The sequence below is a fragment of the Budorcas taxicolor genome, chromosome 21, assembly GCF_023091745.1.
Source record: "Budorcas taxicolor isolate Tak-1 chromosome 21, Takin1.1, whole genome shotgun sequence".
NCBI lineage: Eukaryota > Metazoa > Chordata > Mammalia > Artiodactyla > Bovidae > Budorcas > Budorcas taxicolor.
The window spans coordinates 31,388,264-31,408,344 of record NC_068930.1 but is presented as its reverse complement, the minus strand read 5'-3'; the positions used below and the strand labels follow the sequence as shown (position 1 = coordinate 31,408,344).

At 41.5% G+C, this 20,081-nt stretch overlaps 1 protein-coding gene across 1 annotated transcript in view; it reads left to right on the top strand.

The window, feature by feature from the left end:
• Positions 1-20,081, top strand: part of LOC128066381 (myotubularin-related protein 10) — a 43,423-nt gene that overhangs the window by 5,034 nt on the left and 18,308 nt on the right. Inside the window, exons 3-5 of the mRNA XM_052659407.1 lie at positions 12,422-12,558; positions 14,946-15,018; positions 15,474-15,616. Of these exons, the coding sequence (XP_052515367.1) occupies positions 12,422-12,558; positions 14,946-15,018; positions 15,474-15,616 (353 nt within the window). The remainder of the gene's footprint in view (positions 1-12,421; positions 12,559-14,945; positions 15,019-15,473; positions 15,617-20,081) is intronic.

Genomic DNA, 20,081 nt, shown 5'->3' with positions numbered 1-20,081 from the left:
ACCATCTTCTGAAAAACATACCTCTTCTCTTTTGACAAATTCTCCTTCCGCAACTCTACCCAGCCCAGTGTTCTTGTGTGGCCAGTGAGGGTGATACTCCAACCCTAGACTGGCTGGCAGGAGCACAGGTTTGCCTCTGGGTATCTTCAGATGGGCACTTAGGGAAGACCTCCCTTTTGGTCGTGCTGCCTGTAGCCGAGGCTACAGAGGACCTGCATGAAAGAGTGATGTCACATCGAGAACTGCAGAGGCAGAGCACCAAGGTGGGGGAGAGGGGCAGTCTGGTGGTTCCCTTCTCCTTGAAGTCCAGCCGACACCAGAGACAGAATTCTTCTTCTTGCCAAGCCAGTTCCAGGCTTGTTTCTGACAGTTTCGATTAAGATCCTTAATTGATACATAATGTAGCCTGCAGGTTGCTCCTCAGAGCCACCCCGTCAGAAAGGCACCAACTTCTCTTCCTTCGACCAATGAGAAAACTCCGCAAGTTGTGGAGGTTAAGTAACTTGCCCAGTGATGCCAGCAAGAATAAGGTCAGGGTGACGAGCCAGACTCCAGGCTGTGCCATAACCACTAAGCAGCGGGACCTGTCCAAGTTCCAGATTTATGCTCTAGGCTTGGATGTTGTCCTAGGGGGAATGCTCTGGTGAGGTATAAAGAGCTCTGTCCTCAGCTCTGCCCTTGCTGGCGTGACTGATTTTGAGCCACCTTGACAAGCATCTTTCAGATGGTTTCAGCTGCCAGTAAAGGGGATGCTTGGGGAGTCAGTGGGCTTCCTGTTGCTGGACGAGCTGAGCTGAGGCTGGTGAAGCACCATCGGTTTCATTGTGGGGGGTGATTGAAAGGAGTGGTTCTTGGTGAGTTCTCTCTTCTCTGTGTCTGAGACGTGGTCTTTCTAAGGATCTGCAGACTGGGAACGAGGAAAGCCTGAAGTGTGTGGCCCTCAGCAGGGAGTGGACTGTGGAGCCAGTACTGCATGTGTGCTCCCTACAGGGGAGGACCAAGCAGAGAGGGTCCTGCCCTAAGCCTCAGTCCACTGAGGAGGGGCTTCAGTGGAGGGAGTGGAGGTGGTGGGGGCTCAGAGGAAGGGCACCTGAGCTGGACTGGGGAGGCCTGGGGTTGGGAGAGCACGTGCTCTGTGCATAGGCCGGGGATCAGCTCCACTACCCCTTCTCTCTGCAGTGCCAGCAGCACTTCCACTAGAAGATTAACCAGTAGATCGATAATGAATGCATGGATTGTCAGAGTCCTTTATAATCAGATCAGAAAAGGGTACAACCTTAGGCCATCCGGAAATGAAAATAGCCATTTTTGGACAGCTGTCTGGTTTACTTGCATTTTTTTTTTTAAACATATTCACTGCTTGGACTGTTCATGTATTGCCTCACTGTAGGTATTATTTTCTCTATCGAATTGTGAATCCCTTAAAGCAAAGACTGTCTGTTTCAGGTGTCGTTTTGTTTTGTTGTAGCTAGGATTTAGAGGTCATTATAGACTAAATTTCATAGTATTTTAATTTTTAGATACCCTACTTTTGAGAGACAAAGGCCTTTAATTGTTCTTGGAACCATGAGCAGCGTAATGAGCTGCAGTGTCTTGTTGGGTCTGTTCCTCACTGGGACAGCCTCCTGAGGATTTGGACCCGGCCACTCCTCGGCTCCTGCTGCAGGACCTCAGGCCACCTTGGCACTCCTGACCCTGTGGCTCCTGCTTAGAAACTCTTCATGAACTTCCACAAGAAAAGTCCTGCTCAAGCAGGAGACCATCCCAAGTCTTTAATCTCTGTAATTTGCTGACCGCTGCTCTGCTTCCCAATGTTGATACCTGTCTCTCTCCAACCCAGATGACTTTTTCCTTATCCAGGCCTTGGTTACTGTGATCACGTGTTCTCTCTGTCTTGACTGTCATCTGCCGTCAAGATTTGCCTCTTCCTGAGGCCTGCCCTGCTGCCCTTCTCCAACCCCCATCATGGGCAGCGCTTGCTTGGCCTGGCGCTTGATTCTGTGCTTGTTTGTGTCATGTGTGACCCTGTGAGAACCAGGGGCAGCCTCAGATGGCTGGTGCAGAGTTTCAGCTTTCCTTTGTAACTGGTGGGCCACTTTAATTCCAGGACCTGAATTTCTCTGCAACTCAGGACCTGAGGGTCCTGGCTTTAGTGTTGAAAGTCCCACACCCGGGGATCCTCAGCCCCAGGCCATCTGGAACAGTCACTCACCAGATGTAAGGCCACGACTGAGTTATGCTTTGGGCCTCTGCACGTTCCATAGGTTAATTAGCTTCTGTGTATAGTGAGGCTTTGTCTTAAGCTATTTTTCAAACTAAAATTTATGGGAAAATTATTTTAATTCATCAAATATGTATTGACTTTCTAAACATGTAAGATATTATGAAAGATAATGTGACACGATTTTTTGGTTCTCGGAGTTAAAAGCTTTCCTAGCTGTACCATTTGGAGACTTACTAATTTTAATTATATTTCCTTATTTATCTTTACAGATGAAAACGTCTTGAGAAAACAGACTTTGATGGTTTCTTGATCTCTTACCAGGTTGCAGTAGAACGTCTTGGCCTGTCATCTTCTAGTTCAGATTTTTCTCTGGTACTTTCGCATACCCTGCACCGAAGCTCATTTCCTACTTTTTCTTTGCTGCGGCCCCTGTAGCTTCCTGCCTGTGGTGTGCTGGCAAGTGCCTGAGGCCGAGGATCCTCCCACATGGCTGGCAGCACTCAGGCCTCGTTCCTCAGGGAAAGCCCAGGAGGACAGTCTCTGGGAAACCATGGAGGTTCTCAGGAGCTTTGAAGCTTTTGTTGTGAGTTTCCTCTTCAAGGTCACTAATTTAAAATGTAGTGAGAACAGTCTCGTGGCTCGCTCTTGTGTATCTGTATCTATCCCCTCTGGGAAGAGGACTTTGTGTCCCCTATTTCTCTCCCGTCTATGAGCTGGTTTCCTGGCCTACAGCTTCAGGACGTGGCTGGCAGCCACTGAGGATAGCTCCTACCCAGGGTCCCCTCTTGTTTATAAAGTGTGAGCAGAAGACTATTCTGCGAGCAGAGGGCTGGCTGTGTGATCCTTGTACTATAAAGCCTGGTTCTATGTGAACAGAACTTGGTGTTGTCAGCTAAGCCTCTAGCCAGGTTAACTTGGTTCTTATTTAGTGACGTGCTCACAGGAAGAAGCTCCTACTTTGCATCTCCCCGTGAAAGTGCCCTCCTGTTCTTCTACCTCCCTCCAGCCCTCCTGCCTTTTCTGCCAGGGGCTCATTTCCACTCCACGCTTGAAAAGTTGTGCGACAGTTTTCCTTGAAAGACCACAGCCCAGCAGATCCCTGTTTATTTTTTTTATTTTTATTTTTTTTGGTTTGTATTGTATATTTCTTGTCTATTTTCTTTTCTTTGGTAGTTTTATTTTAAAGTAAACATTGTTGTAAAAGAGTACAGGTAGTTAACACATAGTCTTCACCCAGCATCCCCAAATGTTACTATCTTATAACCTCAATAAATTTAGCTGAACTAAGAAATTAAGCTAATTAGTCAGCCAGGTAGCTCAGTGGTAAAGAATCTGCCTGCAATGCAAGAGATGCAGGTTTGATCCCTGGGTCAGGAAGATAACCTTGGAGAAGGAAATGGCAACCCACTCCATTATTCTGCCCTGGAAAATCCCATGGACAGAGGAGCCTTGCAGGCTACAGTCCATGGGATTGCAAAGAGTTGGACATGACTTAGCAACTAACCAAGAAATTAACAGCACTATTAACTAAGCTGCGAGTTTTATTCACATTTCCCTAGGTTTTTTTTTTTTTTTTTTTCCCCACTAATGGCTATTACCTGTTTTAGAGTTCTAGTGAGGACACCATAGTGGACTTAGTTATCCTGGCTCCCTAACTTCAGTCTGTGACCATTTCTCCATCTTTACTGATGGATCATGAATTCTTTCATCTTGGCTCCTGTGTCCTTTTGAAATATCCTCTCTCTCCTTCCTCTCCCTCTCTCTCCCCCTCTTTCTCTCCCTCCCTCTGTTCCCTGCCCACCCCACACCCCCACCCCCAGCTGTGGCAGAGACATCCAAGGGAAGTTGTGGATCTTCAGCACTGCTTAGTGGGCCTCCTGAGCCCCCTGAGGTCACTGCACCATTGCAGGTTGAAAGTGCCTGTCTTCTGACGGGACGTGCCCAAGTGCTTTTTTCAAGCCTCATTTCACTAATGTTAAGAGATGTCACTTAAGTGACTATCTCTAGCACAGAGCTGGGCAAGCATCTTCTGTGAAATTTCAGTGTTTTGAGATTTTGCAAGCCATGAGGTCTCTGGTTGGAAGTACTTAGCTCTGCCTTTGTCCTGTGGAAGCAGTCCTGATAGTACACACATGAATGAACGGCTACATTTCAATAAAACTTTATTTACAAAAACGGGGGGCTGCCTTCTGGGTTGGCCCACCTTGAACCCATTAAAGGCCTTCTGCTCCCTTCATGTTTGTCTCATTTTTGGTGCCTTGGTGGACTGCATCTGTTGTATTTGTGCCCATGGTAGGAGAGTGCAGCTGGTGGGGGAGGGCTGCCCGCATGCAGATGTCATCAGCACGGTTGGCTAGCAGCACTACTGTGGTCGCATGTCCTGTCCCACAGGCCCACCATCCCTTCCTTTCCGTGATCATCCCTGCTCCGCTTCCCAGGATCTTGAAATCCTGTGGTGAGGCTTTTTTTTTAAAGCATACTTTTATCTAAGTCTAACATACCCCCAAAATGTGTATGAATTATGTGTGTTAACCAGGTGTTTTTGAAGCATTGTTTTGACACTCTGGGTAAATTGGCTCCTTGAGGAAAGTGGTAGAGCATGAAGTGGTGTGGGCTCTGCTTAGTGAGCCAGGAGTTTGTGTAAAGAGCTCAGTGTTACAGGAGTGCCACCTCGAACTGTCTGAGCTGGAAATGACTCTTGTAGTTTCGGGGTTTTTTTTCCCCTCCAAGTTAATTGCCCTCTTATGATTGGTAGCTATGATTTTCTAGTGGAGAGAAAAGGTTGAGTGTTCCATTGCCAGATTCTGATATGGCATTTGGTAAACATTGTGTCCAGGGGGTTATGGAAGATTTAAATTTTATGTATTTGAGTTATTTGGTGAGAATCAATGTGTATTGATGGCTAGCACTTTGAATCTGTAGTTCTGTTTAGTGCCTCCTGCTGTGTCTCGATACAGAGCATTTAATTCTGTGTCAGACAGTAAAGCAAGGCAATGGCAACCCATTCCAGTACTCTTCCCTGGAAAATCCCATGGATGGAGGAGCCTGATAGGCTGCAGTCATGGGGTCGCTAAGTCAGACTCGACTGAGAGACATCACTTTCACTTTTCGCTTTCATGCATTGGAGAAGGAAATGGCAACCCACTCCAGTGTTCTTGCCTGGAGAATCCCAGGGACAAAGGAGCCTAGTGGGCTGCCGTCTATGGGGTCGCACAGAGTTGGACATGACTGAAGCAACTTAGCAGCAGCAGCAGCAGACATTAACGAATCAGCCTGCAATGCAGGAGACCTGGGTTTGATCCCTGGGTTGGGGAGATCTTCCTAGAGAAGGGAACAGCTACCTACTCCAGTATTCTTGCCTGGAGAATTCTGTGGACAGAGGAGCGTGGCAGGCTGTAGTCCATGTGGTTGCAAAGAATCAGACATGAATGATCGACTGATACTTTTCATAAAGAAACAAGTTGAAATCAGAACACTTGCTTGTAAGTTCCAAGTATACTGCTTACTTAAGATCTTGGTCTCTCTCTCAGTCCAGGTCCCTCATCTGACTCTCTGAGCTGATGAGTTGCTGAGAGAACCACATAGGAAAACATTGTGAACCTCCCACCAGAGGATTTTGCAGCTCTCTCTGGTGTGGCAGGCAAGCAGGACAGCCTGGGGCGGTTTTCCGAATTTGTGGTTACTGCTAGCACTTATCTCCTGACCCTCTTGGTGCATGGCCCGATTACATCACTGGTTTCTGTCTGGCTGGAACCATGCCTACCCCATTGGTGGTGCTGGTCTGGTGAACCCAGAGCAGTGAAATGGTTCATTCACTTGTGTATTAGCACTCATTGACTGGGCCCCAGCCCCGTGCTCAGTCTTCACCTCACAACTACACTGTCAGCAGTGGAGAAAAATCAGTCTGTGCTCTACCTCCAGGGGCATGTGGTCCTGAGGGTGGGACAGGCACTGACTGACTTTATGTAGAGTGTACGTCATTGTGCAGTAGCTGTGATCAGAGCTGAGAATTACAAGTAGATGATGCTGTGATTGAGGGAGTTAATCTCTATAGAGGTTTTTCTCAGGCATTCCTGAGAAAGCGATTGGACTGATGGAGAAGGAAAGAGTATGGGCACAGGGTACGAAGACCCCATGGATGAAAGTAGTCCAGCCCCTGAGAGTGACTAGAAACTCACTGAGGCTGGAGAGGAGGGAGGGTGTGAGGACAATGTGGGGGCATGAGGGACCTGGCAGGCCACATGGAAGAGGTTTGTCTGCTTAGAAGGAACAGTTACTCCACTGGTCCAAGCCAAGAATTGGACATGAGCACATTTAAATTTAATCCTCAAGTAAATGTTAGGGTTATGTTCTTAAAACTGGTCTTGCGCATTTTAAGAATTTTGAAAGTTGTCTTTGCAATTCAAATTTATTTGAGAGAGAAGATTGTTTTGAGACACGTTGTGCTCTGTGAATTGGTGGGTGTTTGGGTCTTGTCAGCAAACACTTCTGTCCATCACTGTTAGAGGGTTTATCAGGCAAAGTGGATCAGCACTCCAACCCTTCCACCAAGGACTCTAGACATGGATTACTTAAAGATATCCCTGGGTCTGATTGTATTTTAGAACTTGAAGGATTAATGATGACCATGGTTTAAATCAGTTACAGAAAATCACTCTTTTGAAAGAACGTTATAACTTTTGTTTTGGTTTCATAATTTCTTTTAACTCTTTTAATTCAAAAGCTATATTTTATTTTTTATTTTTTTCAGATTTTATTTTATTTTTTTTACTTTACAATATTGTATTGGTTTTGCCATACATCAACATGAATCTGCCACGGGTGTACACGTGTTCCCAATCCTGAATCCCTCTCCCACCTCCCTCCCCATACCATCCCTCTGGGTCATCCCACTGCACCAGCCCCAAGCATCCTGTATCCTGCATCGAACCTAGACTGGTGATTCGTTTCTTATATGATATTATACATGTTTCAATGCCATTCTCCCAAATCATCCCACCCTCTCTTCCACAGAGTCCAAAAGACTGTTGGATACATCTGTGTCTCTTTTGCTGTCTTGCATACAGGGTTACTGTTACCATCTTTCTAAATTCCATATATATGCGTTAGTATACTCTATTGGTGTTTTTCTTTCTGGCTTACTTCACTCTGTATAATCGGCTCCAGTTTCATCCACCTCATTAGAACTGATTCAAATGTATTCTTTTTAATGGCTGAGTAATACTCCATTGTGTATATGTACCACAGCTTTCTTATCCATTCATCTGCTGATGGACATCTAGGTTGCTTCCATGTCCTGGCTATTATAAACAGTGCTGCAATGAACATTGGGGTACAGGTGTCTCTTTCAGTTCTGGTTTCCTTGGTGTGTACGCCCAGCAGTGGGATTGCTGGGTCATAAGGCAGTTCTATTTCCCGTTTTTTAAGGAATCTCCACACTGTTCTCCATAGTGGCTGTACTAGTTTGCATTCCCACCAACAGTGTAGGAGGGTTCCCTTTTGGATCTCAGCCATTCTAACTGGCGTGAAATGGTACCTCATTGTGGTCTTGATTTGCATTTCTCTGATAATGAGTGATGTTGAGCATCTTTTCATGTGTTTGTTAGCCATCTGTATGTCTTCTTTTTTTTTTTCATCTGTATGTCTTCTTTGGAGAAATGTCTGTTTAGTTCTTTGGCCCATTTTTGATTGGGTCGTTTATTTTTCTGGAATTGAGCTGCAGGAGTTGCTTGTATATTTTTGAAATTAGTTGTCAGTTGCTTCATTTGCTATAATTTTCTCCCATTCCAAAGGCTATCTTTTCACTTTGCTTATAGTTTCCTTTGTTGTGCAGAAGTTTTTAATTTTAATTAGGTCCGATTTGTTTATTTTTGCTTTTATTTCCAGTATTCTGGGAGGTGGGTCATAGAGGATCCTGCTGTGATTTATGTCAGAGAGTGTTTTGCTTATGTTCTCCTCTAGGAGTTTTATAGTTTCTGATCTTACATTTTGATCTCTAATCCATTTTGAGTTTATTTTTGTGTATGGTGTTAGAAAGTGTTCTAGTTTCATTCTTTTACAAGTGGTTGACCAGTTTTCCCAGCACCACTTGTTAAAGAGATTGTCTTTAATCCATTGTATATTCTTGCCTCCTTTGTCGAAGATAAGGTGTCCATAGGTGTGTGGATTTATCTCTGGGCTTTCTGTTTTGTTCCATTGATCTATATTTCTGTCTTTGTGCCAGTACCATACTGTCTTGTTGACTGTGGCTTTGTAGTAGAGCCTGAAGTCAGGCAGGTTGATTCCTCCAGTTCCATTCTTCTTTCTCAAGATTGCTTTGGCTATTCGAGATTTTTTGTATTTCCATACAAATTGTGAAATTATTTGTTCTAGCTCTGTGAAAAATACCGCTGGTAGCTTGATAGGGATTGCATTGAATCTATAGATTGCTTTGGGTAGTATACTCACTTTCACTATATTGATTCTTCTGATCCATGAACATGGTATATTTCTCCATCTATTAGTGTCCTCTTTGATTTCTTTCACCAGTGTTTTATAGTTTTCTATATATAGGTCTTTACTTTCTTTGGTAGATATATTCCTAAGTATTTTATCCTTTTTGTTGCAATGGTGAATGGAATTGTTTCCTTAATTTCTTTTTCTGTTTTCTCACTATTAGTGTATAGGAATGCAAGGGATTTCTGTGTGTTGATTTTATATCCTACAACTTTACTATATTCATTGATTAGCTCTAGTAATTTTCTGGTGGAGTCTTTAGGGTTTTCTATGTAGAGGATCATGTCATCTGCAAACAGTGAGAGTTTTACTTCTTCTTTTCCAGTTTGGATTCCTTGTATTTCTTTTTCTGCTCTGATTGCTGTGGCCAAAACTTCCAGAACTATGTTGAATAGTAGTGGTAAAAGTGGGCACCCTTGTCTTGTCCTGACTTTAGGGGAAATGCTTTCAATTTTTCACCACTGAGGATAATGTTTGCTGTGGGTTTGTCATATATAGCTTTTATTATGTTGAGGTATGTTCCTTCTATTCCTGCTTTCTGGAGAGTTTTTATCATAAATGGATGTTGAATTTTGTCAAAGGCCTTCTCTGCATCTATGGAGATAATCATATGGTTTTTATTTTTCAATTTGTTAATATGGTGTATTACATTGATTGATTTGCAGATATTGAAGAATCCTTGCATCCCTGGGATAAAGCCCACTTGGTCATGATGTATGATCTTTTTAATGTGTTGTTGGATTCTGATTGCTAGAATTTTGTTAAGGATTTTTGCCTCTATGTTCGTCAGTGATATTGGCCTGTAGTTTTCTGTTTTTGTGGCATCTTTGTCAGGTTTTGGTATTAGGGTGATGGTGGCCTCATAGAATGAGTTTGGAAGTTTACCTTCCTCTGCAATTTTCTGGAAGAGTTTGAGTAGGATAGGTGTTAGCTCTTCTCTAAATTTTTGGTAGAATTCAGCTGTGAAGCCTTCTGGACCTGGGCTTTTGTTTGCTGGAAGATTTCTGATTACAGTTTCAATTTCCGTGCTTGTGATGGGTCTGTTAAGATTTTCTATTTCTTTCTAGTTCAGTTTTGGAAAGTTGTACTTTTCTAAGAATTTGTCCATTTCTTCCACATTGTCCATTTTATTGGCATATAATTGCTGATAGTAGTCTTTTATGATCCTTTGTATTTCTGTGTTGTCTGTTGTGATCTCTCCATTTTCATTTCTAATTTTATTGATTTGATTTTTCTCCCTTTGTTTCTTGATGAGTCTGGCTAATGGTTTGTTAATTTTATTTATCCTTTCAAAGAACCAGCTTTTGGCTTTGTTGATTTTTGCTATGGTCTCTTTTCTTTTGCATTTATTTCTGCCCTAATTTTAAAGATTTCTTTCCTTCTACTAACCCTGGGGTTCTCCATTTCTTCCTTTTCTAGTTGCTTTAGGTGTAGAGTTAGGTTATTTATTTGACTTTTTTCTTGTTTCTTGAGGTATGCCTGTATTGCTATGAACTTTCGCCTTAGCACTGCTTTTACAGTGTCCCACAGGTTTTGGATTGTTGTGTTTTCATTTTCATTCGTTTCCATGCATATTTTGATTTCTTTTTTGATTTCTTCTGTGATTTGTTGGTTATTCAGAAGCGTGTTGTTCATCCTCCATATGTTGGAATTTTTAACAGTTTTTCTCCTGTAATTGAGATCTAATTTTACTGCATTATGGTCAGAAAAGATGCTTGGAATGATTTCAGTTTTTTTGAATTTACCAAGGCTAGATTTATGGCCCAGGATGTGATCTGTCCTGGAGAAGGTTCCGTGAGCACTTGAGAAAAAGGTGAAATTCATTGTTTGGGGGTGAAATGTCCTAGAGATATCAATTAGGTCTAACTGGTCTATTGTATCATTTAAAATTTGTGTTTGTTAATTTCCTGTTTAGTTGATCTATCCATAGGTGTAAGTGGGGTATTAAAGTCTCCCATTATTGTGTTATTGTTAATTTCCCCTTTCATACTTGTTAGCATTTGTCTTACATATTGCAGTGCTCCTATGTTGGGTACATATATATTTATACTTGTTATATCTGCTTCTTGGATTGATCCTTTGATCGTTATGTAGTGTCCTTCTTTGTCTCTTTTCACAGCCTTTGTTTTAAAGTCTATTTTATCTGACATGAGTATTGCTACTCCTGCTTTCTTTTGGTCTCTATTTGCATGGAATATCTTTTTCCAGCCCTTCACTTTCAGTCTGTATGTGTCCCTTGTTTGGGGTGGGTCTCTTGTAGACATCATATATAGGGGTCTTGTTTTTGTATCCATTCAGCCAGTCTTTGTCTTTTGGGGGCATTCAACCCATTTTCGTTTAAGGTAATTATTGATAAGTATGATCCCATTGCCATTTACTTTGTTGTTTTCGGTTCGGGTTTATACACCCTTTTTGTGTTTCCTGTCTAGAGAATATCCTTTAGCATTAGTTGGAGAGCTGGTTTGGTGGTGCTGAATTCTCTCAGCTTTTGCTTGTCTGTAAAGCTTTGGATTTCTCCTTCATATTTGAATGAGATCCTTGCTGGGTACAATAATCTGGGCTGTAGGTTATTTTCTTTCATTACTTTAAGTATGTCTTGCCATTTCCTCCTGGCCTGAAGAGTTTCTATTGAAAGATCAGCTGTTATCCTTTATGGGAATACCCTTGTGTGTTATTTGTTGTTTTTCCCTTGCTGCTTTTAATATTTGTTCTTTGTGTTTGATCTTTGTTAATTTGATTAATGTGTGTCTTGGGGTGTTTCGCCTTGGGTTTATCCTGTTTGGGACTCTCTTGGGTTTCTTGGACTTGGGTGATTATTTCCTTCCCCATTTTAGGGAAGTTTTCAACTGTTATCTCCTCATGTATTTTCTCATGGTCTTTCTTTTTGTCTTCGTCTGGGACTCCTATGATTCGAATGTTGGAACGTTTAATATTGTCCTGGAGGTCTCTGAGGTTTTAAAGTTTTGTTGCCAACTAAGTTATTATGTGAGTGCAAAGGGAAACTCGGTTTGGCTTTGTGGGTTTATTTTAGGTTAAATGGGCTTCCCTGCTGGCTCAGGCAGTAGAGAATCTGCCTGCCATGCAGGAGACCCAGGTTCGATCCCTGGGTCTAGAAGATCCCCTGGAGAAGGAAGTGGCAACCCACTCCATTATTCTTGCCTGGAGAAACCTATGGACAGAGGAGTTTGGCAGGCTACAGCCCGTGAGGTCGCAGAGAGTTGAACACGACTGAGCGACTAACATTTTAGGATAAATAGATTGCATTCTTAATCTTGAGATTAACACTGAACTGTTTCTCATCCCTTATGAAAGGAATCGAAGACATGGGCTTTGGAGATCAAGTCACGTGTTAATAGAACACAACTATCCCATCAAGTAATACTCTGCAGGAGACAGGGCAGGTCATTTCTTCTCTGGGATGCCTTTTGGTAAATAATGAGAGGCAGTGTAGCACAACAGACAGTGCAGACTCCAGCTCAGCCCCTCTGGTGGAACATCTCAGACCCCAAGGTCTTTGTGCCTCAGGTTCTGTATCTCACAAATGGAGCACAGCACCCCACTGCGGCTGTTACTGTTGTGAAGTCCTGGCTCAGTGTTTCTTCTTACTGTCATCAGGAAATTTTCCTTCTAGGTCACAAAGCAACTGTTGACATTTTATGGTGTGTTTGTAGTTTGCACAATGATATGTTTCTTTTTGTAAAGGAGAAATTGTTGTAAATGAAGTCAATTTTGTGAGAAAATGCATCGCATCGGACACAAGCCAGTATGATTTGTGGGGAAAACTGATATGCAGTAACTTCAAAATTTCCTTCATTACGGATGATCCAATGCCATTACAGGTGCGTTTGATTTGTATGCTGTTTAATTGTATCAAGGCTTTATACTCTTATACCTTATACCTGGAGAAGGATACGGCAACCCACTCCAATACTCTTGCCTGGAAAATCCTGTGGATGGAGGAACCTGGTAGGCTACAGTCCATGGAGTCACAAAGAGTCAGACATGACTGAGTGACTTCACTTTTGGATCTTCTTGCAGTCCAAGGGACTTTCAAGAGTCTTCTCCAACACCACAGTTCAAAAGGATCAATTCTTCGTTGCTCAGCTTTCTTTGGAGTCCAACTCTCACATCCATAAAAGAAAGCTGAGCACCAAAGAACTGATCCTTTTGAACTGTGGTGTTGGAGACTCTGACTCTTGAGAGTCCCTTGGACTACAAGGAGATCCAACCAGTCCATTCAAAGAAAATCAGTCTTGAATATTCATTGGAAGGACTAATGCTGAAGCTGAAACTCCAATACTTTGGCCACATGATGTGAAGAACCAAATCATTGGAAAAGACCCTGATTCTGGGATAGATTGAAGGCAGGAGGAGAAGGTGATGACAGAGGATGAGATGGTTGGATGGTGTCACCAACTCACTCAATGGACATGAGTTTGAGCAAGCTCCAGGGGTTGGTGATAGACAGGGAAGCCTTGTGTGCTGCAGTCCATGGAGTTGCAAAGAGTCAGACACAATTGAGTGAGTGAACTGAACTGAACTGAATGTAAGGTTAGGAATATATTACATTAAAATCCAAAGTAAAGTTTATGGAGAATGTTGAGGCGGGTATAGTTGGTGAGATGGTTTTAAGTCACATTGCTATATTTATCCTCTGTGATCTTTGCTTATGTAACCTTTTTAATAAGGGAGCTATTATTTCCTTCTAAATCTTTTAACCTACATATAAAAACAAAGAGATCCTTTTTGACTGATGATAAAGAGAAAAAAGTATACAGCAAATAATCTCATAAATGCTGCATGTTTTATGTATTTCATAGTATCTTTAACTGGCATTTTTCAAAAAAAGTCAAATTCTTATTTCAAATTTCTAGTAAGAATGAAGAAAAATATTGATAAAGTTTTTCCTTAATAACCTCTTGCTATTTTATTTTCTAACTGGATAAGAGTAGCTCCATATAATTTGAGTTCTCAAAAGTTAAGTCATTTGACTAACTTAATAATTCTGGACTTTTCCTCAATTCTCATTTTCTATTTTGATTTGCAAAGTGTTATATACTTTACCCCCTAGACCTTTATTTGTGATAGTTATATTTGGATGTAATTCTAAACTTTTGACTGAAGTGTGTGACTATGGATAAGTATATTTCAATCTATTGCAGTGTGTAGGTATATTTAAATTTAAGGCATTTAGATATACCTACTACGTAGAGACACTAGCTTATTAGACTGTAAACTTGGGTTTTTCATTTTGTTTTTAGCTTTATTTCTATCTTTGGCCCCAGATTTCACTGTAAATGAGACCAATATACCTGGAAGAGCTTAAATCCAGTACCACTCATAGAACAAAATTAGCCAGTGCCCCACCAACAGAAGGTTAATAGCATCAGCTATGTCCTTAGTCTGAAAGTGTGTTTAAAAAGTGAGTTTAACAAATAAGCAGTAGTTTGACTAAAGATGTGTATTTCTGGTAGACTTTCTGCTCTAAAATCTCCATTGTGAAAATCAGGCCATGACTTTACCCATTAAAATCTGATGACTTTGAAGGCCCATTTCTTTACTATTTTAGTGACAGTTTTACCTGAACTAGACATGCATGTGTTTGCTGTAAAGTGATTGACAGGATACTGTAACATATCCTGTAAGTTATAGTGACACTGTAGTGTGTAATCTGCCCTAATTTTATTGTTTAAAGTGTGGGAGAAAGGTGGAGAGAATGTGATCGAAGCAGGCATGTCATGTCTCTCTTCCTCCCCTGATTCCTACTGGAATGCATTCTGTGCTGCCACAGTGCCAGCACTGTCATAGCTGCTGCTGCTAAGTCGCATCAGTCGTGTCCGACTCTGTGCGACCCCATAGACGGCAGCCCACCAGGCTCCCCCGTCCCTGGGATTCTCCAGGCAAGATACTGGAGTGGGTTGCCATTTCCTTCTCCAGTGCATGAAAGTGAAAAGTGAAAGTGAAGTCACTCAGTCGTGTCCGACTCCTACCGACCCCATGGACTGCAGCCTATCAGGCTCCTCCGTCCATGGGATTTTCCAGGCAAGAGTACTGGAGTGGGGTGCAATTGCCTTCTCAAATGTCATAGCTACACACAGGCAAGAGCTTTCTGTTCTTTTCAGAGAGCGTCCTTGCAGCTTCTCATCACACCTAACAGTAAGGCTTGTTATTACCATTGGGAAGTGATTGCTGACGGAATTAACATGAACGTACTTTTTAATTTCAGAAATTCCATTACAGAAACCTTCTACTTGGCGAACATGATGTGCCTTTAACGTGTATTGAGCAAATAGTCACACGTATGTATTATTCTTCACTCAGTTGCTAAATTCTCACTTGAAGAATTATATCCCTCGAGTACTTTGGTTGGAATTTTATTTCTGTAGGTTTTTTCCTCTTTTATTTTTATATTTTGGGTCCCAGGAAAATTAATTAAAAAGTAATCAGTGAATTATTTTAAAATAGAGATATAAAATATATGGCTTTTTATATTTTCTGGTATTTGTCCTCTTTTTAATTAAAACTTTAATCATTAAGTATAGATGGTAGTGATTTTGTGTAAAGAGATCTCTTTGCTATCATCAGAAGCAGGGTTAAAACTGACTCCCCAAAGTTCTCAGAATCATATTTGAACAGGAAAGATTCCAGAGAAGCAGTACCCAAGTGGTGGGCGATCTTCCAGTTGTTCTCAGCAAGAGTTTGTTAAAGTATACTAAAGAGTAAGTATCAAGAAAGAAATATTTTTCCTTTTCAGTAAATGACCACAAGAGGAAGCAGAAAGTCCTGGGTCCAAACCAGAAGCTGAAATTTAATCCAACAGAGTTAATTATTTACTGTAAAGATTTCAGAATTGTCAGATTTCGCTTTGATGAATCCGGTCCTGAAAGTGCCAAAAAGGTAATCCTGTTAAGTTCTGTCACAACGTTTGCACTGTGTTCACCAGTTACAGTTCCTTACGGAAATTCTCATTTCTCAGCTGCTCAGGTTTTTGTTTTTTTTTTTAGGGGAAGTTATTAGATGTCTCCCTATGTAAAGTTAAAGTCAGGAATATTTCTAGAACTCTTTCCTTGGACTAGTTTATGGCTACTTTAAGCTATTCTACATAATTTTTTTTTTATCAACTTCTAAAATACAAAAAACTGTCATGTACCTTTTACATTAAGATCATTACCAGCTGGTTTTTTTCTCGTTAAAAAGATTGAAAAGATGATGCTATATTGTAATTGAGGTTTGGTAAGACTTTTAATTCAGAACCTCAGAGCTTTATTATCAAACTAAAAGCTTGATTGAGGTTACATAAGGTTAGGTAAATATGTAGTTGTAAGAGGGGTCTAATAAATATTAGTACAATAAAGAAATTTTAATGAATTAATTTAAATGATATTCCACAGGGGCAAATAAAAGCTAAGGGCTTTTTAATTGCCTTGTTTTTCCCCTGCCTTCCAGGAAATGTTTATTGCAAACTCATGGAGTGAGATTCAAGGGCAGAAATTCCTTCTTTGAGTCCATATTTTGGCTTTAGTAGAGGAGGAAAGCTGGTCTTAAGCAACCTCCCACCCCGGCTAGTCTGTGGTGCAGCAAGTGCAGAGTCTACTAACTGAATCTCCAGGGGAGCCTTGCTCTCTTGTATTGAGAATAGAGGAGCGATGAGGGAGTTTTGGGCCACGAGAAATGGGTGCATTTGTTCTCCATGGTCAGTAAACTTACTGCAGTTAATTTTCTGTTGATATCAGTAAGGCTATAGGAAAAATCTTATGGCAGCTGTCTTCATGTACTTTGGTGGGGAGGTGATCAGTTTATTTTTAGAACCAGAGTCAATAGTTTCTTTACAGGAGGGCAAACATGAATTGAATATCTGAAGATGCCTGGCCATTGCAGCTCGATTAGGTAGCAGAAGTGGTGGTGGGTCTGTAGCTGACCAGTTTTCAGAGAGAGTGTGTTAAGACCATCTTTCTGCATGCTGCAGGATGGGAAATTCAGCCAGAGAACTTTTATGGCTGCTGTTAGCCATTCAGTTCTGCAGCTTGTGATTTTGGCATTTTACTAGTTTGAGGTACCTGTTCTTATGTAGAAAGACTTCAGAATTAATTAGGTGGTAGATTGCATATAAAATAATTGAACCAAGTTAATTTTTAAAATTCCACTATAGTTGTTGTTTAATCAAAGCACCGGGAATCTGCTTACGGAAACATTACCTTCAGTATGTATAGCATGTCAAGAGTAGGGACACCATTGGAACTGAGGGAATGGAGTTAAAACAGGATTTTTTTTTTTTTTAATTTTAAGTAAGAAATTGATACAGTGGCCCAACAGTCTTCCAGGAAGTTTACCTTTCTCCCATCCTCTATTCTGTGTTTCAGATGACACTGTGTCAGTCATTGAAAATCATAATTATCTGACTCCTTCTTGCACCATCTAGGATACTTGTTGCTAAGTATAATTGAGGCGATAAAGCGTGAACAAATGAAAATTAAATTTAACAGTACAAAGTAGAAGCGTGAAAGATATTTCCACATAAATGATTAGTTTCCAAATGAATGAAACAGAAATTCAGAATATCCCTTACCTGTTGTTGCTGCTTGCAAGTGCTTCAGGGGCCTCACTGAACCATCTACACAAAACTGACCAGGCGGCTCCAGTTTTTTATGCCCTTTCTGCAGACCAGATTGCTGGCAAAAATCCTTTCCACACTGTCTTAAAATATAAAAAGCAGTTACCTCACACCCAAAAGAAATACTGTTTTTGTCTTTGTATAATCATAAGAGGGGAAATACAGGAAAGAAACATAGGCATTAAGAATATAAATGGAGGGACTTCCCTAGCAGTCCAGCAGTTAAGACTCCGTGCTTTCACTGCAGGGGACTCAGGTTCATCCCTGGTCAGGGACTCACATGCTATGTGGTATGGCCAGAAAAAAAGAATACAAGTGGAGAATTTTTTCCCTGATTTACATATCTTCAGACACAGGTAAATCATGTATGGCTGCCAAAGCTTAATGTCTTCATGAATTTAAAACAAAAATTCTAGTATACTCTTTTATTTCATGTGAAAATTTTCGTTTGAAACTAGGGCACAGTTGGGAAGTTACAGCTTGATTCTACCTCTGGAAACTTTGAATACTGTTTTCTCTGGAAGTACTCTGATTTTTGTAAATTGTTTTAAAATGACCAGATGTGTGTTCACAGTTCTCTGATGTGTGAACCATTGATAATGTTTGGAAATACAGCAGTTATATTCCTATTTGAATTACAAAATCTTGAAATGTTAAATTGGTTTACATATTGTTAAATATTGCTCCAAAGCCTTCTGGTAGTCTATTTTGTTATTGCCTAAATATCAATCAATAGTATTACAAAAAATTACAATTTCCTACAATAGCCAGGGCAAATGAACTATTTCAGAAGCAGTTTTCAAAGGTGTAGAGTTTTTCTGAACATTTTTTAATGCTTAGGGAATACATTACAAGATTGGAATAAGTGTACATGAAAATGAGACCTACTTTTTTAAGTCTCTTATTACACTCTTAGTGATAGAACCTAGGAATGTGGACATAGTCTTTTTAGGTAGTGTGTGTGGAAAGGCTGAAGGAAGAGGACTCCTGGCTTTCCTGCTCTTCTGAGTGTCCTGCAGTGACAGTGAGAGTGTGACAAAGTTGTGTGTGCCTTTGTCTGGGTTTCCAAAGGTAGCCCGGACTGAGGTTACCTGAGCGGAGTCATGTGCACTTGTGGTTACAGTGCTGACCAACAGCTTAGATCCGGCTGTGTCTCCTTCCCCCAGAATCAACTGTAGTGCAGGAGATTAAACTGAGTCAGTGTCACAAGATTATTTTTGTAGTCTTCTTTAAGTGTGAATGCTTTTAAAGGCTTGTTTCCTAACCTTTGTAAATGTGATGTGCTATTTTTAAGGGCATTTTAGAAATGGGCTGCGCTGGGTTTTGCCTAGCCAGATAGGCTTGGTGGCCATAAAAAACATACTCCATCATCAGTGATCTGTGGATTTCTTTTGTGTAAACACGGCCCCTGACTGCTTTCTGAAGTTCTCAGACAAAATGATAACTAGTATGATGGGCTTGGATTACTTCCTGACTACATTAGGAACTCATTCTGTAAACTAGTATTTTCAGTGCAGCTGTTCTGAAGTGCAGAGCGCCCCCAGAAAGTACTAAGGAGATGGCAGAAGTGCAGAGTCTCCTGGGCTTCCTCAGATGTGCGCAGAGGCCTTGCCTGGTCTTGTCTTCTAAAGAACTAACGTGCTCTCTCCTTCCCTCACTCTATCACCTCACATCCTCTTCCCTGCTCGTTTTACTTTCCCTTTTAGCACTCACACTTGTCTCTTACTATAGACTTTCCTGTTGATCTGGTTCAGTGTCTTTCTTCCCCACTAGAATGTAAGCTCAGGGTGAGCACAGGGTTTGTGTTTGTTTTGTTCATTCTGAGTGCCTGGGGCTTAGGACAGGTGGCTGCTCTGAAAGTACCTGTTGAAGGGAGGAGACCTGGTATCTGCCCTGGAGGAATTGAACTTCATAGTAGAAGTAAAACAGAGAACCCGGTATCCTCCTCCTTATTCATGCTCATGACTAGTATGTGAAGCCCTGGAAAGGACCGCTCCTTTAACTACAGAGCAAGCTCAGTTAACTACAGAGCACTGACCAGAGATGACAGCTTCAGAGAAAGAATGGTTGGTTGATCAGTGGGGAAGGGCTTCTTGAACAGAGTGTGGAGAAGGAGGTGGCTGGGACTGAGTCAGATGGACCATATTCAGACAGGTGCATCCAGACCAGAGACTGCTGAGGGATGGGGTCGGGGGTGGGGGTAGGTACAGGAGGGCTGGTAGAGCTTGCCTGATGGAGGAGATTTAATTCAGCATGCAGGTATCTGGTAATTGCAGCAGATAATCCAGAGAACAGAGTCGTTGCTCAAAAGTTCATCTTTAGAAGAGAATCCTTAAGTGTTATTAATTTTTTTAGAATATAGGGAAGCCCACAGAGATGCCATAAGGCAGGTATGGCTTAAGATTGTGGCTCTGGTAGTGCTGAAAAATGGGACAAAAATGAAAAAACAACCTTGAGAAAAGTGCAACAAAGCTTATAAACTAAACATGGTGCCCAGAGGAGTAGGAAGTGAGAAGGACTTTTTCAAGGTGTAGATTCTGTAGTTTGCTCCTAGAAGAAGTGCTCTAAGCACTGGTGAGCAGGCAGGGGACGGACATGCAGGTCACTGTCTCCTAAACTTCCCAAGTGGGATGGACTCTCAGAGAAGGCTCTCCCACAGGCGTTAAGAATAGCAAGGTATTTTGTAAGTTTCAAGGAGCCATTATTATTGTCATTGTTTTTTGTCAAAACTGAAACTAATGATAACCATTC